At 46.2% G+C, this 13,675-nt stretch overlaps 1 protein-coding gene across 1 annotated transcript in view; it reads right to left on the bottom strand.

The window, feature by feature from the left end:
• Positions 1 to 13,675, bottom strand: part of RAB3GAP1 (RAB3 GTPase activating protein catalytic subunit 1) — a 210,495-nt gene that overhangs the window by 123,896 nt on the left and 72,924 nt on the right. Inside the window, exons 9-10 of the mRNA XM_068245930.1 lie at positions 10,766 to 10,847; positions 1,315 to 1,383 (exon numbers count right to left, since the gene is read on the bottom strand). Of these exons, the coding sequence (XP_068102031.1) occupies positions 1,315 to 1,383; positions 10,766 to 10,847 (151 nt within the window). The remainder of the gene's footprint in view (positions 1 to 1,314; positions 1,384 to 10,765; positions 10,848 to 13,675) is intronic.

A 13,675-nucleotide genomic window follows, 5' to 3' on the forward strand; every position in this document is an offset into this window, starting at 1 on the left:
AGTTCCTCTGAGGACAGTCAGTGACATGATTATGTACTCTGTACAGTGCTGCAGGAGATGTCAGGGCTATATAAATACATAATAATAATATGGTAGGACATTAGACTGACTATGGTAGGATTAGAGTGTGAGCTCCTCTGAGGACAGTCAGTGACATGGCTATGTACTCTGTAATGTGCTGCAGGAGATGTCAGGGCTATATAAATACATAATAATATGGCAGGACATTAGACTATGACTATGGTAGGATTAGACTGTGAGTTCCTCTGAGGACAGTCAGTGACATGATTATGTACTCTGTACAGTGCTGCAGGAGATGTCAGGGCTATATAAATACATAATAATAATATGGTAGGACATTAGACTGACTATGGTAGGATTAGAGTGTGAGCTCCTCTGAGGACAGTCAGTGACATGGCTATGTACTCTGTAATGTGCTGCAGGAGATGTCAGGGCTATATAAATACATAATAATATGGCAGGACATTAGACTATGACTATGGTAGGATTAGACTGTGAGTTCCTCTGAGGACAGTCAGTGACATGATTATGTACTCTGTACAGTGCTGCAGGAGATGTCAGGGCTATATAAATACATAATAATAATATGGCAGGACATTAGACTATGACTATGGTAGGATTAGACTGTGAGCTCCTCTGAGGACAGTCAGTGACATGATTATGTACTCTGTACAGTGCTGCAGGAGATGTCTGGGCTGTAAAAATATGGTAGGATCTTAGAGTACAACTGCAGTAAATATTATATTGTGAGCTCCTCTGACGACAGTTAGTGACATGACTATGTACTCTGTAAAGTGCTGCAGAAGAGGTCAGTGCTATACAAGTACATAATAATAATAATAATAATAATAATGTAGGACATTAGACTATGACTATGGTAAGATTAGACTGTAAGCTCCTCTGAGGACAGTCAGTGGCATGACTATGAACTCTGTAAAGTGCTGCAGAAAATGTCAGATGTACCGTATATAAATAACTAACAATAAATAAATATTACTGAGCAAAGCAGACACAGTACTGCTCATTCCCAGTGTGGCACCATTGAAGAGCTAATGCAGCGGGTGAAGTAAAGACCCAGATGGGCCCTCTGGAGCTGGATGCCCTGCTTCAGCCACTGCTTGTGCCCCCTTAGTGCCTACACCACCGCCAGTATGAACCTTTATGTCTGCAGATGGGAGGCAGCGATATGGAGGGCCTGTCATGTACTCACTCTCTAGCTAGTACAGTACACTAATCCTAAAAAACCTTTTGCCTTTTGTGTGAGACAATTTACATAAATGGAGTTGTACTTACGAATATACATCGTTATCCACTATAATTCCTTCAGTCAAGCAGGGCCAGGTTGTGGCCAAGTGTAGCTCACTAGGAGAAAAAAAACAGAAATATTTATCAGAGATTTTGCTAGCAGTGCCATCTGCAGGTGAGAATTAGTACTGCACCCTACCCACTCCCAAGGAAAAAGTACTAGGCATAAGCGAAGTGAACACAGACTTTTGTGACCCAAAATGAACACTTGTGATCGTCTCGGATGACTGTATAGCCTAAGTACAGGTTCACCCTGACACTGTTGATGACATCATTAGTGATCCACTGTGTTGCACCCCTAACAAATGAAACAACTGTTTTTTGATTAAAGGAAACAAGGTAAAAAATTACCTGATGAGAAAACAATTGTATCTATCCTCCTCCTAAAAATGACCTTTTTTTTTTTTTTAGATATCCCACGATTTTATTTCAGATTTAAACTTACTTTTTAAGTTTTCCTGTTTCATTGTCTCTGATCAATGACACATTCGTTGACGTATGCCAGAGCTAAAATCTACGAACTGTTGACCCCTTTTATCTATTTTCTGCTTTTAGAAGCCATTTTCTGCCAGAAAAGTGTTTTATGGCTTTAATTCTTTAGCAGTGAGGGTTACACTACAGCTTGACCCAGTCCCAGCCCAGTCAGTGACTGTCACATGCATACCTGATGTATAACTCTTTCAGGCAGAGAAGGAAAAATAAGGAACACAGCATAGTTATTTGTGTGCTTGGCACTGTACTTATACAGGTCTATCTCATGTCACTGTAGCAGGGTGCATCCTGTTTGTCCTCCTGCTCCCTTCTTCATTTAGAGGGAACCTAAACTGACAGGGATATGGATGTTTCCTAAACAATACCAGTTACTTGTCAGTCCTGCTGATCTCTTTGCTGCAGTAGTATCTAGCTCTCACACCTGAAACAAGCATGCAGCTAAACCACTCTGACTTCAGTCAGAGCACCTGATCTGCATGCTTGTTGAGGGGCTGTGGCTAAAAGTATTATGCTACGTACACACATGCGACAACGATCGTTCGTTGAGAACGACGAACGAACTTTTAATTGATGAAAGAACGACCTAAGTAAAGTAAGTTTTAAAAGGTGTGTAACGATCTGATCGTTAGAACGAACGTTACATCACGTAAAGCAACTATTGCGCCTGCGCATAAAAATGAGAAGTTTCACGGAGAAATTGTGAAATGCGCATGTCAAGCCTAGTACGAACGATCGTTTCCAACGATGTACTACTTTTGCAAACGATCGTCGTTGGGTAAAATCCGCCGAGACAGAACTTTCTTTTGTAGCGATTTGGCTCGTTCGTCGTTTGCCTTAATAGTCGGTGGTTCGTTTTTTGTAACGATCGTCGTTGGTAAAGATCGGGGAACGATCGTTACAAACGACGGTACTTATCCGTTAGCCGGGCGCATCCTCTAGGTGGCGACAAAAGTCCACCAGAGTTACATCTTTCCCTACTATCCATGTCGGCCTGGAGGGGGAATAGTAATTAGCGCCACCTGCCGGATGCGCCCGGCTAACGGATAAGTACCCAAACGACTATAGTCGCATGTGTGTACGCACCTTAAGAGACACAGGATCAGCAAGAGAGTCAGGCAACTGGTATTATTTTAAAAGGAAAAATCCATATCCTTCTCTGTTTAGGTTCCCTTTAAAACACGTGTCAAATTCTGGCCCACGGGCCAAATTTGGCCCGCAGTGCCAGAAAACTTGGCCTTTTTTAATTCATTTAGCTGTGGCCCGCGGCGTTTTGAAAGCTGGCCCGCAGCCACGCTAGAGAGTCCGCCCCGTCCATCATCCTCGCAAGAGTGATAGAGCATTGGTATGCTCCATCACTCACCTGCTCCGCCTCCCAACTTGCTCCGCCTTCCGTCACCTTCCGATGACGGCCGGGTATCTCCCTCCCTCCTCTCTTCGCAGCAGGCCGTTGCACTCTACGGTGCGGCGGGTGGTGGTAGTTCTGCATTCTGCACACCAGCATGAACCCTGTACTGATCACTGGAGAGCTGTGTGTCCCTGGCTGCTGGCGCGTGTATACAGGAAGTTCCTGTACACGTGCACCATCAGTCAGGGACATACCGCTCTCCTGTGTCATTCTCCAGGGCGGGGCTCACGCTGGTGTGCAGAACGCAGAACTGCCACCACCCGCCGCACCAGTGAGTGCAACAGCCAGCGGGCTATTACTGGGACACCTACTTACCTATACATGGGCACCTACTTCTTGCCTGGCTACCTACAGTGAGTGACCTACCATTTGCCTGGCCACCTATACTGAGGCACCTACCTATTGCTTGGCTATCTATACCGAGGCACCTACCTATTGCCTGGCTACCTATACTGAGGCACCTACCTATAGCCTGGCTACCTATATTGGCACACCTACCTATTGCCTGGCTACCAATGCTGAAGCACCTACCTATGCCTAGCTACCTATACTGAGGCACCTACCTATATAGTCTGGCTACCTACACTGAGGCACCTACCTATTGCCTGGCCACCTATACTGAGGCACCTACCTATTGCCTGGCTACCTATACTGAGGCACCTACCTATAGCCTGGCTATCTATACTGAGGCACCTACCTAATGCCTGGCTACCTATACTGAGGCACCTACCTATTGCCTGGCTACCTATACTGAGGCACCTACCTATAGCCTGGCTACCTATAAAAAATTCTGTCAGGTTCATAAAACCATCCAGCTGTGCGGACCGCGAGCCCCCATTATTCAAGCAGTTAGGGCTGAGATCTAGAGGGGCGGTTTCAGGCCCCCTCTGCAAATCTTCCTTTCTGTTGTGATGCAACTATTGTTCAATCACACCGCAACGGTCTCGAAAGGTCGCAACATAACAGTGCAATCATACAGTACAATGAAAGTATGCCTTACTTACGTGGTATACGCACATACCATTAGTGCACTAGATGCAGTGCATTCCTGCATTAGGACCCGCCTCTCCCCGCATTCAATCGCCGGCGTTTCCAAAAGTGCTAGGCCAATGATAATTCATGGAGGCGATTCCACGGAAGCAATTACAATTCCCCCAAATCGCAACCGCGTTTACGCTCCAGTACAAAGTATAGGATCACTGCAAAATCGCTTTGCAATCGCTGAACAAAAGCAATTTCTCAGCAATTTTACTATACGAACCAGAAAAAAAAACTGCTGTACAATCGCCAACAATACTTTAAAAAAGCACTTTGAAATCATTACAAAAAATGCCACAAAAAAATTACGCAAAGTGCAATTGCTCGAAGCCTGCTGGCCTCTGCGTCTGTGCAAAGGCAGGAGAAAGACATGAATGAGAACGCAATTCCACTCCACACATGAGTAGGATTACCCAGGAGTCGAAAACAGCTATAAGGGGGGGGGGGGGGGGGGAGTTTGCTGTAGGAACAACATCCTCATTGCCAATTTGCTACGTTCACTCATCACAGATGCATAGCTCCCAACTGCCCCTCTTTTGGAGGGACAGTCCCTCTTTGAGTACCTTGTCCCTCTTTCAGGACTGTTGTCCCTCTTTCAGGACTCTATGTAAATATATGTATTTTATCTACTAACAAATGTGTTTAATTGACTCTAAACTTTACTTTGATGATTTAAATTGATATAGTTCTTATTTTAAAATGTTAATATGAAGGATAATGGATCAGAAAAGAAAGGAACAATGTGGTTTGAATTACAAAACAACACCATTTTTTTAATTAAACGTTTATGGCATGTGTGACTAGGGGTGTGCCATGGGTGTGGTTAGGGGTGTGGCAGAGGCAGGGCTTAAGTGACCCTCTTTTTTATCTCAAAAAGTTGGGAGGAATGCAGATGCAGAATAACTGGAACTAGGTTTATGTAGCTGCTCTCTGCATGTAGCAGTGACTCTACTCCATATCTCCAGCCAGGCAGAAACGAGAACCAACAATCCACATCAGTCTAGATAATCTTATGCCTTATAGAAGTAGATCAGTGCCATCTACAGGCCATAAATATGAATGGGATGGGGGTGGGGTGGTTGTTTTAACTTCTTTTTGTGATTTCTTGAAATTTCAATTCACCTCTCTCCATTGTTTTTGTCTGATCAATATGTACACTTTGTCTGTTTGTCACGGACTACTGAGCTTACCCTGACCTCTCTCTGTTTGATAATATGCAAGGACGGATTTATACTTTTTGTGCTCCAGGGCCACGTATGTTGTGGCTCCCCGTTCTTGTGCAGCAGATCCCCTCCCATTCCATGTGCAGCCTCCTCTTATACGTGTAACATCCATGTACTGCAGCCTTTTTGTCTCACGAACATCACCCTTGAGCATCAGCTTCCCTTTTCACAAGTTGCTCCCCATTTACAGCCTTCTCTTTCATGTGTAGTAACTGCTCTTTTATGTCCTGGTGCACCTTTGGGCTGCAGCCGCCCAAGGCCTAGGCCTCTGCGGCCTCTCCAGAAATCCGTCCCTGCTTATTTGGCAGGACAAAAAAAAAAAAAAGAGGGCTAATCATTGGGTGTTCTGTTTGGCCAAGCTTTCTATAATTGTCTGCTTAGCAGGGTCGGCTAGACAGAATGATAAATCTTTGGCCAGGTTGGGCATTTCGCTCATCAGGTATTTCATGTGTGTATTTGACCTCTTTCCCCGGAGTTCAGCTTTAGTGAAGCATGTGGCAGCTCAGACTCCAGACAGGTTAGGGCTGGCTGCAGTGTGTCTCTGCCTCCCCCAGCTGGCTGCGTATTATCTCAGGCGAGCTCAACGTGGTGGACTGACACTGAGGGAGGCAGGGAGAAGGATTGTGCTGGAAGCTCGGTCATTCAGGCTTCTGGGACTAAAGCCTGTAGATATTTATTCACTGCTTATACCCTGTCATCGCAAGATGGAATCCCACCTGTAGATTGCGCCAATTACCCTGCCTAACGTATCATTTAATCCGGTGACTTCAATGTGCAATTTAGCCTGAGAAAAGGTCACTCTGCTATGGAAATGGCTAAATTGTGCACTTACATTGCATGATTACCCAGAATGAAGGTAAATGAGCCATTTCTTCAGCTAACATTTAATAGTTACGGAAGGAGAAGCTATTAAGAGGGCTCATTTCAGGTTTCTGGCCAGGTAAAATCTACACCAAAGCCAGCCTGACAGTCTTCAGTAGAGGGAGTATTTCTGCACAGCCTTACAAAACTGAGGTACTCTGGTCAATTACCATTTATGAAAGTAATACTTTAGTTAGAGTTATACAGAATGCCCCCCTCAACCCCTTAAAGTGGAACTGAACTCAGAATCTGAAAAAAGAGCATTGAAATGCATGTTAGAAATTTCAGGCAAAAAAAGTACAATAAATGTACCAAAATATGTAAATAAAGCTATAATATGTAATAAATCCCTAAACTCCGCCCCCTTGTGACATCAGCTGCAACGACAAGTCTCTTGGTATCTTCCCGGTGTAATGTCAGATATTGCAGCCCGGAAGCAGCCTTCCTCACTGAGTATCGCGCATGCTCAGTGGGAAGTTAGACATTATTTAGCTGAAATATCTCCGCTTCCGCACCACGTACACTCCCGAAATTTTCAGGGGAGGGAGGGAACCCACAGATCCAGCTCTGTGTCGAATTGCAGCCCCCTAGCCCCGGTAGTTCCCGAGATAGGTTTGCTGCAATCAGTCTCGGGAACCAGCGGGGCTCGGCGGCTGCAATTCGGCACAGAGCTAGATGTGGGGGTCCCCTCCCTCCCCTGCAAATTTCGGGGGTGTACGTGGTGCGGAAGTGGAGATATTTAGGATGTTTCACACGTGGCTGCACAATGTAATGGGGCGCAGGCTCCTACTGCGCATGCGGGGCTGCAAAATCTGAGAGGCTGCAATAGCTGACATGACACCGGCAAGTTTGCAAAGATACCTGGGAAGAATCCTCAGTGAGTCATCAGGAGGCGCCTTGTGACAGCAAGCAGAGCATGGACAGAGACGCTAGATAAGACAGGATAGAAGTGCAGTGGAGAGGAGGGAGAGAGCCTTGTAAGAAGTTGGAGGGACTTAAAGGGAGAAAGGCACAGCATTGAACTGACAGCTGGGGAGGCTAGATAAGCAAGATGTCCAGACCAGTGGAGTGGAGAGGAGGGACATAGACACTGGAGGAAGCAGGGGGGAGAGAGAGAGAGAGAGAGAGAGAGAGAGAGAGAGAGAGAGAGAGAGAGAGAGAGAGAGGGAGGAGAGAGAGAGAGAGAGCAGGCACAAGAGCAGAGCAGAGCAGATTTTTGCAGAGACAAGGGAGAAGAGTAGTGGAGGGACAGTGGAAAACAGAAAGTCCAGCAGATGCTGGTGAGAGACCTGCATATGCCTGGGAGCTAAAGATTTCCCTCCGCCTGCAGAGTACAGAGACCAGCAGAGATAGAAAGTCTGTGGGGTTTGTGGGCAAAAATCTGTCTGGTCTCTCCTTTGTGTTATAATGACTGCATGTGTAGATAAGGTGTTATACAAGTTGAAAATTTTTTGACAGTCCCTAGACTCCAGGAGGGCTGCTTTCTGACTTATGTGACAGACTGGCAGGGACAGGAGTCAAATTACAGCCAAGTAGCCCCTGTGTGATGTGGGACTGCAATTCTGATAAGCTCTCTGCTCCTTCTCAGTCTCTCACCACTCCTACTCTCTCTGGGCTAGTGTACGCCCTAATCACAATAGCAAACGCTAGCAATTTGTGAGTGTGATTTTGTAAAGCGATTTTCAGAGTGAATTTTGAATGAATTGCTCCAAAAAATGCTTCATGCAGTGTGTTTGTGATATTGAAAAAAATCACAATGCTGCTGTGAGAACACCCTCATAGGGTAACATTAGCCAATCGCTTTTCAAATCACTGTCGATGCACTTTTCAAATCACTGTTGAGCAGGTGTGCAGAGCTGGGAACTCAGGCGCACAGATATCTCACCACCAAAGCCCCTGAGAGATAGAAGAATCCAGCAGGGGAGGGGAGCCACTGGTAATGGCTGCAGCAGGTGTGCAGAGCTGGGAACTCAGGCGCACAGATATCTCACCACCAAAGCCCCTGAGAGATAGAAGAATCCAGCAGGGGAGGGGAGCCACTGGTAATGGCTGCAGCAGGTGTGCAGAGCTGGGAACTCAGGCGCACAGATATCTCACCACCAAAGCCCCTGAGAGATAGAAGAATCCAGCAGGGGAGGGGAGCCACTGGTAATGGGTGCAGCAGGTGTGCAGAGCTGGGAACTCAGGAGCACAGATATCTCACCACCAGTCCCTGAGAGATAGAAAAATCCAGCAGGGGAAGGGGAGCCACTGGTAATGGCTGCAGCAGGTGTGCAGAGCTGGGAACTCGGGTGCACAGAGATCTCACCACTAGAGCCCCTGAGAGATAGCAGAATCCAGCAGGGGGAGGGGAGCCACCGGTAATGGCTGCAGCAGGGGTGCAGAGCTGGGAACTCAGGAGCACAGAGATCTCACCACTAAAGCCCCTGAGAGATAGAAGAGTCCAGGAGGGGGGCCACCGGCAATAGCTGCAGCAGGTGTGCAGAGCTGGGAACTCAGGAGCACAGAGATCTCACCACCAGAGCCACTGAGAGATAGAAGAATCCAGCAGGGGAGGGGAGCCACTGGTAATGGGTGCAGCAGGTGGCTGGGGATTGAACCCAGGTATCAGTGTATGGTAGGTAACTAACATATCCATTATACCACCAACACTTCTAGCTGAAGCTAGCCTAGCATGTACAATTTATGCTCAATCCAAAAGAAAAATAACATTTCTATCATGCTTTTCTCCTGGCATATTCAAAGCACCAGAGCTGCAGCCACTAGGGCACACTCTATAGGCAGTAGCAGTGTTGGGAAGACTTGCCTAAGGTCTCCTACTGAATAGGTGCTGGCTTACTGAGCAGACAGAGCTGAGATTTGAACGCTGGTCTCCTGTGTCAGAGGCAGAGCCCTTAATCATTACACCATAGAGCCACTGCTTAAGGATATGTAGGCAGGCATGGCCTTGCCTTTCGTGTTCAACAGTTGTCAAGAGAAAAATTAGACAAGACAAATAACATTTATATCACGCTTTTCTCCTGGCGGACTCAAAGCGTCAGAGCTGCAGCCACTAAGGCGCGCTCTATAGGCAGTAGCAGTGTTAGGAAGACTTGCCTAAGGTCTCCTACTGAATAGGTGCTGGCTTACTGAGCAGACAGAGCCGAGATTCGAACCCTGGTCAGAGGCAGAGCCCTTAACCATTACACCATCCAGCAGGATTACCCCTCTTGCCCCCCAAAAAAGGGCCTGTGTGGACCCTGGCAGCCATGCTGATCTGTTTAGCTGCAGTATTTTTTCAGAGGAAAATTAGGGATAAAACGTAACTTTTAATTCATATTGCTAAAATAGATCGAATACAGATACTACTAATAGTGAACAACGTGAAATCAATTGGGTTGATAGGTATATAGTTGTTAGTCATACGACAAACCTATCAATCTCCCATTGTAAATTTATTATAAATCCCACACCAAGAACCCTACATGTTTCGCTTCATTAAATTAGAAACTTCATCAGGAGTAAATAATAATAAAGTGCCAGAGTGCAAAAAGTGCTAAAATAATAAAGAATTATCAATATCACATAGTACACATATTAAAGTAGTAGCTAGTATGGCCCCAAAATGGCAGCCAAAATTTTTTGGTAGATTGATAGGTTTGTCGTATGACTAACAACTATATACCTACCAACCCAATTGTTTTCACGTTGTTCACCATTAGTAGTATCTGTATTCGATCTATTTTAGCAATATGAATTAAAAGTTACGTTTTATCCCTAATTTTCCTCTGAAAAAATACTGCAGCTAAACAGATCAGCATGGCTGCCAGGGTCCACACAGGCCCTTTTTTGGGGGGCAAGAGGGGTCGCAACATGAGGGTAAAGCGTGGCCGCACATCGGTGGGGAGGGGGAACGGCTCTGTAAGTGCTTCCGATCTCTAAGTGCTTCATGTTACTTCCTGTGTGAACAGGAAGTAGCATGAAGCTCTTAGAGATCAGAGATCTCCGGCGCGATGGAGGTATGTGTTCAGCCTGCCGCCACCCACCCGATGCCAGTGATAATTTCAGGAGGGGAGCGCAGAGGGGAGAGCCCAAGGTGAGGGAGGTGTCCCGAGTGCCTCCGTTTGCCTGGTATAGGTCCCGGTAACTGGCTCAGCACCCCAGTCAGGCTCTTCTGCATATGCGTGGTAGGGCCGCGCATGCACAGAAAAGCCAACTGGTGCGACTGAGTCAATTACCGGGACCAATACCAGGCGAATGGAGGCACTCGGGAGGACAACAAGGGACGCATCAGTGCTCATGGCCCTGGGTAAGTATAAAATCATGTAGTGTGCTCATCTTTGAGACTCCATCTGCCCTTGGTGGCTTCATCCAGTTTTCACAACCAGACTCAGGGTGGCCAAACATGGCAGAAGACATTCCTGTGAAGCAACAGGCTTACCTTATAGGGTCTTCACAGGCACCGAAAGGAAGCTTTCCAAATTCCAGACCCCCGACTTCTCCACCAACCACAGCATCAATGTCTGCAAGCCACAAACCAGAGGCAATAGCAAAAAACACAGTAAGTTCATATTTTAAAAGAAAGTATGCAAAATCTGCAATACAATAATGCAGCTAAGTGATAAACCTGATGAAAAGAAATTAAGTTCAGTCTTCCCGGACGTCCCTCTGACGGGTACAACTGGAAATGTGCTGAATGTGCAGATTTCTGCTCAACAGTAAACAGAAATGGCTGCGGGCAAATCAAAGTTGTAAACAGCTGATCAATTAACTGGCAGCTGAAAAGATGGCACAAGGGTCACTTAAAGAAAACCTGAAATGAAAAATTAAAATAAATATAAACATACACAGGTCATACTTACCTCCTGTGTAGTCTACTCCTCAATCTCTTTCTCCTCTTTGTCCACTGTGATCAATTGAATTCTCCGTCCTCCATTTTAAATATGGCCATTACCCCATCAGAGCTTCCAGGGCAGCACACTGTTAAACTGTAATATCACCTACTTGAGCCATAGGGAAACATGGACATTACCTTGCTCAGCAGTTGTCCTTTCAGTTATAACTAACAGCAACTGATATAGTGGAAAAGGGCCGTAAAGGTGGTCACACGTACTGGCCAAGCCAGTACGAAAGGGGATGGGACACTGCAGAGTCTATGACTGATGACTTCGACCAGCAGGATTTTCGAGAGGCCCGCGCTCCCATTACAGGGGGCGCGTCAGAAGATGCAGGGCAAAGAGGAGCCAGTTCAGCCCCCAACAGATCGAACGCATGCCAGCAGAGGGACTATTACCAGCTGAGGAAAAGAACCTAGGCCAGGTGAGCAACATCATAAACATTTCCTCTTATAATCTTGACCCAATGGAACTATCTGTTTTGGAGAAAGGATTGGGGTTTGTGCCCACCCATCTTGACAACATGTTTGAGTGGGAAGTGGACTGGTTCAGATTTATACGGAGGCTAAAATTGAAGGCCTTTTTCAAAGACAGTTTGCCTGAGAGTGGGACTGACAATAGATTGTCTAGATACACGCAGCGGTCTGATTGGTCCCCTGATGAGGAATTTCCAGCCATTCAAAACTTTGAAAAAGCGGTCAGACAGGAAATCATTGGGAACTGGGACAGTAGCAGATACATCCATCCCAATTTAACTGCAACCCAGAATGCAGCTTTAAAGCGGCTAGCTGATAATGCTGACATTATAATCACTAAGGCAGATAAAGGGGGGGCAACTGTGATACAGGATGTTAGTAGCTATCTTAGAGAGGGCTTCAAACAGGTGCAGAATGAATTACATTACATTAAATGTGATGAGGACCCTACTGTGATTGTAAAAGGAAGGGTGGATCGGTTATTGTCTGCAGCAGTGGAGGATGAGGTGATTGATACAAAGATGGCCAAGAGCCTGACAGTCGAACATCCCAGTATACCTTTGTTATATCTATTACCGAAGGTCCACAAGCAGCTTACTGACCCCCCTGGGCGCCCAATTGTGTCCAGTAGGGGGTCAGTATTGTACCCGTTGGCAGGTTTTTTGGATATGCATTTACAAAGGGTTGTTAATTCATTTCCTCATTGCCTGAAAGACACCACGGATTTATTGGTGAGGCTGGAGGCATTGAATGAGGTACCAAGTGATATCATATTTTGCAGTCTTGACATCCAAAGCCTCTTCACAGCAATACCTCAGGATGAGGCTATTGCTGTCATTGAAGATAAGCTACTAGAAACCAGTCTCCCTAATGGGATGGTATATTTCTTGTTAGATTGTTTGGAACTCATTCTCAAGTCTAACTATTTCAGGTTCCACAATGATTTTTACATACAGCGTCAAGGGGCAAGCATGGGATCTCCGGCTGCTCCCTCTATTGCTAATATATTCGTTGAATCATTGGAGCGCACTATGTTTTTGTGTAATCCGAGGTTCAATGGATATATTTATCAGTATTTCCGGTTTGTCGATGATGTATTACTTTTGTGGAGGGGTCCAGAGGAGTTGCTCCATGAGATGGTTAATGAAGCCAACGCAATGCACTCGACGATTAAGTTTTCCCTGGAAGTTTCCAGGGATGCTATAAATTTTTTGGATGTGTCCCTTGGTGTTGCTGACGGTCGGTTTGCCACCAAGTTGTTTCGGAAACCTACAGACCGCAACAATTTATTGCGGTCTGACAGCCACCACCCAAGACATGTGGTTAAAGCCATACCAAGGGGGCAATTCCTCAGGGCCAGACGCATATGCACCAGAGAGGAGGATTACGTGAAGGCTGGTCAAGAATTGACCGCCAAGTTCACACGGAAGGGCTACAACGCACACCATCTCGCAGCAGTCAATGAGGAAGTAAAGGCAATTAGTAGGTCTACCCTGTTAACCAGCAAAACCCATAGGGGGCAACAGAAAGGGGTCCCTTTTGTTATGAACTTGGGCAAAAACACAGAGCTGATTAAAAAAACAGTACGGAGATTTTGGCCTATGTTAAGAAATGACAGGGAGTTAGGGTCATTATTTTGTGAGGAGCCTCTCTTTTCTATAAGAAGAGGTAGGACTGTTTATGACAGGGTGAGACGCACAGACACTTCCCCCAGTATTGTAAACACAACCACAGGGAGGGCGGGGACTTACCCTTGCCTCAATTGCAATGTATGCAGTGGCATCATCAGGGGGGAGAAGATTGGTCACCCACACACGGGTCAAGAGGTTCCCATTAAAGGCAGGCACTATTGCTCCACTGCATGGGTGGTATACGGGCTGAAGTGCCCGTGTGGCCTCATGTATGTGGGAGAGACCACTAGAGCTGTCAGGACCCGCATACAAGAACACAAAAGGGCCATCACTAGGTATGCTGAGGGTG

Source organism: Hyperolius riggenbachi, chromosome 7, assembly GCF_040937935.1.
Source record: "Hyperolius riggenbachi isolate aHypRig1 chromosome 7, aHypRig1.pri, whole genome shotgun sequence".
Classification (NCBI taxonomy): Eukaryota; Metazoa; Chordata; class Amphibia; order Anura; family Hyperoliidae; genus Hyperolius; species Hyperolius riggenbachi.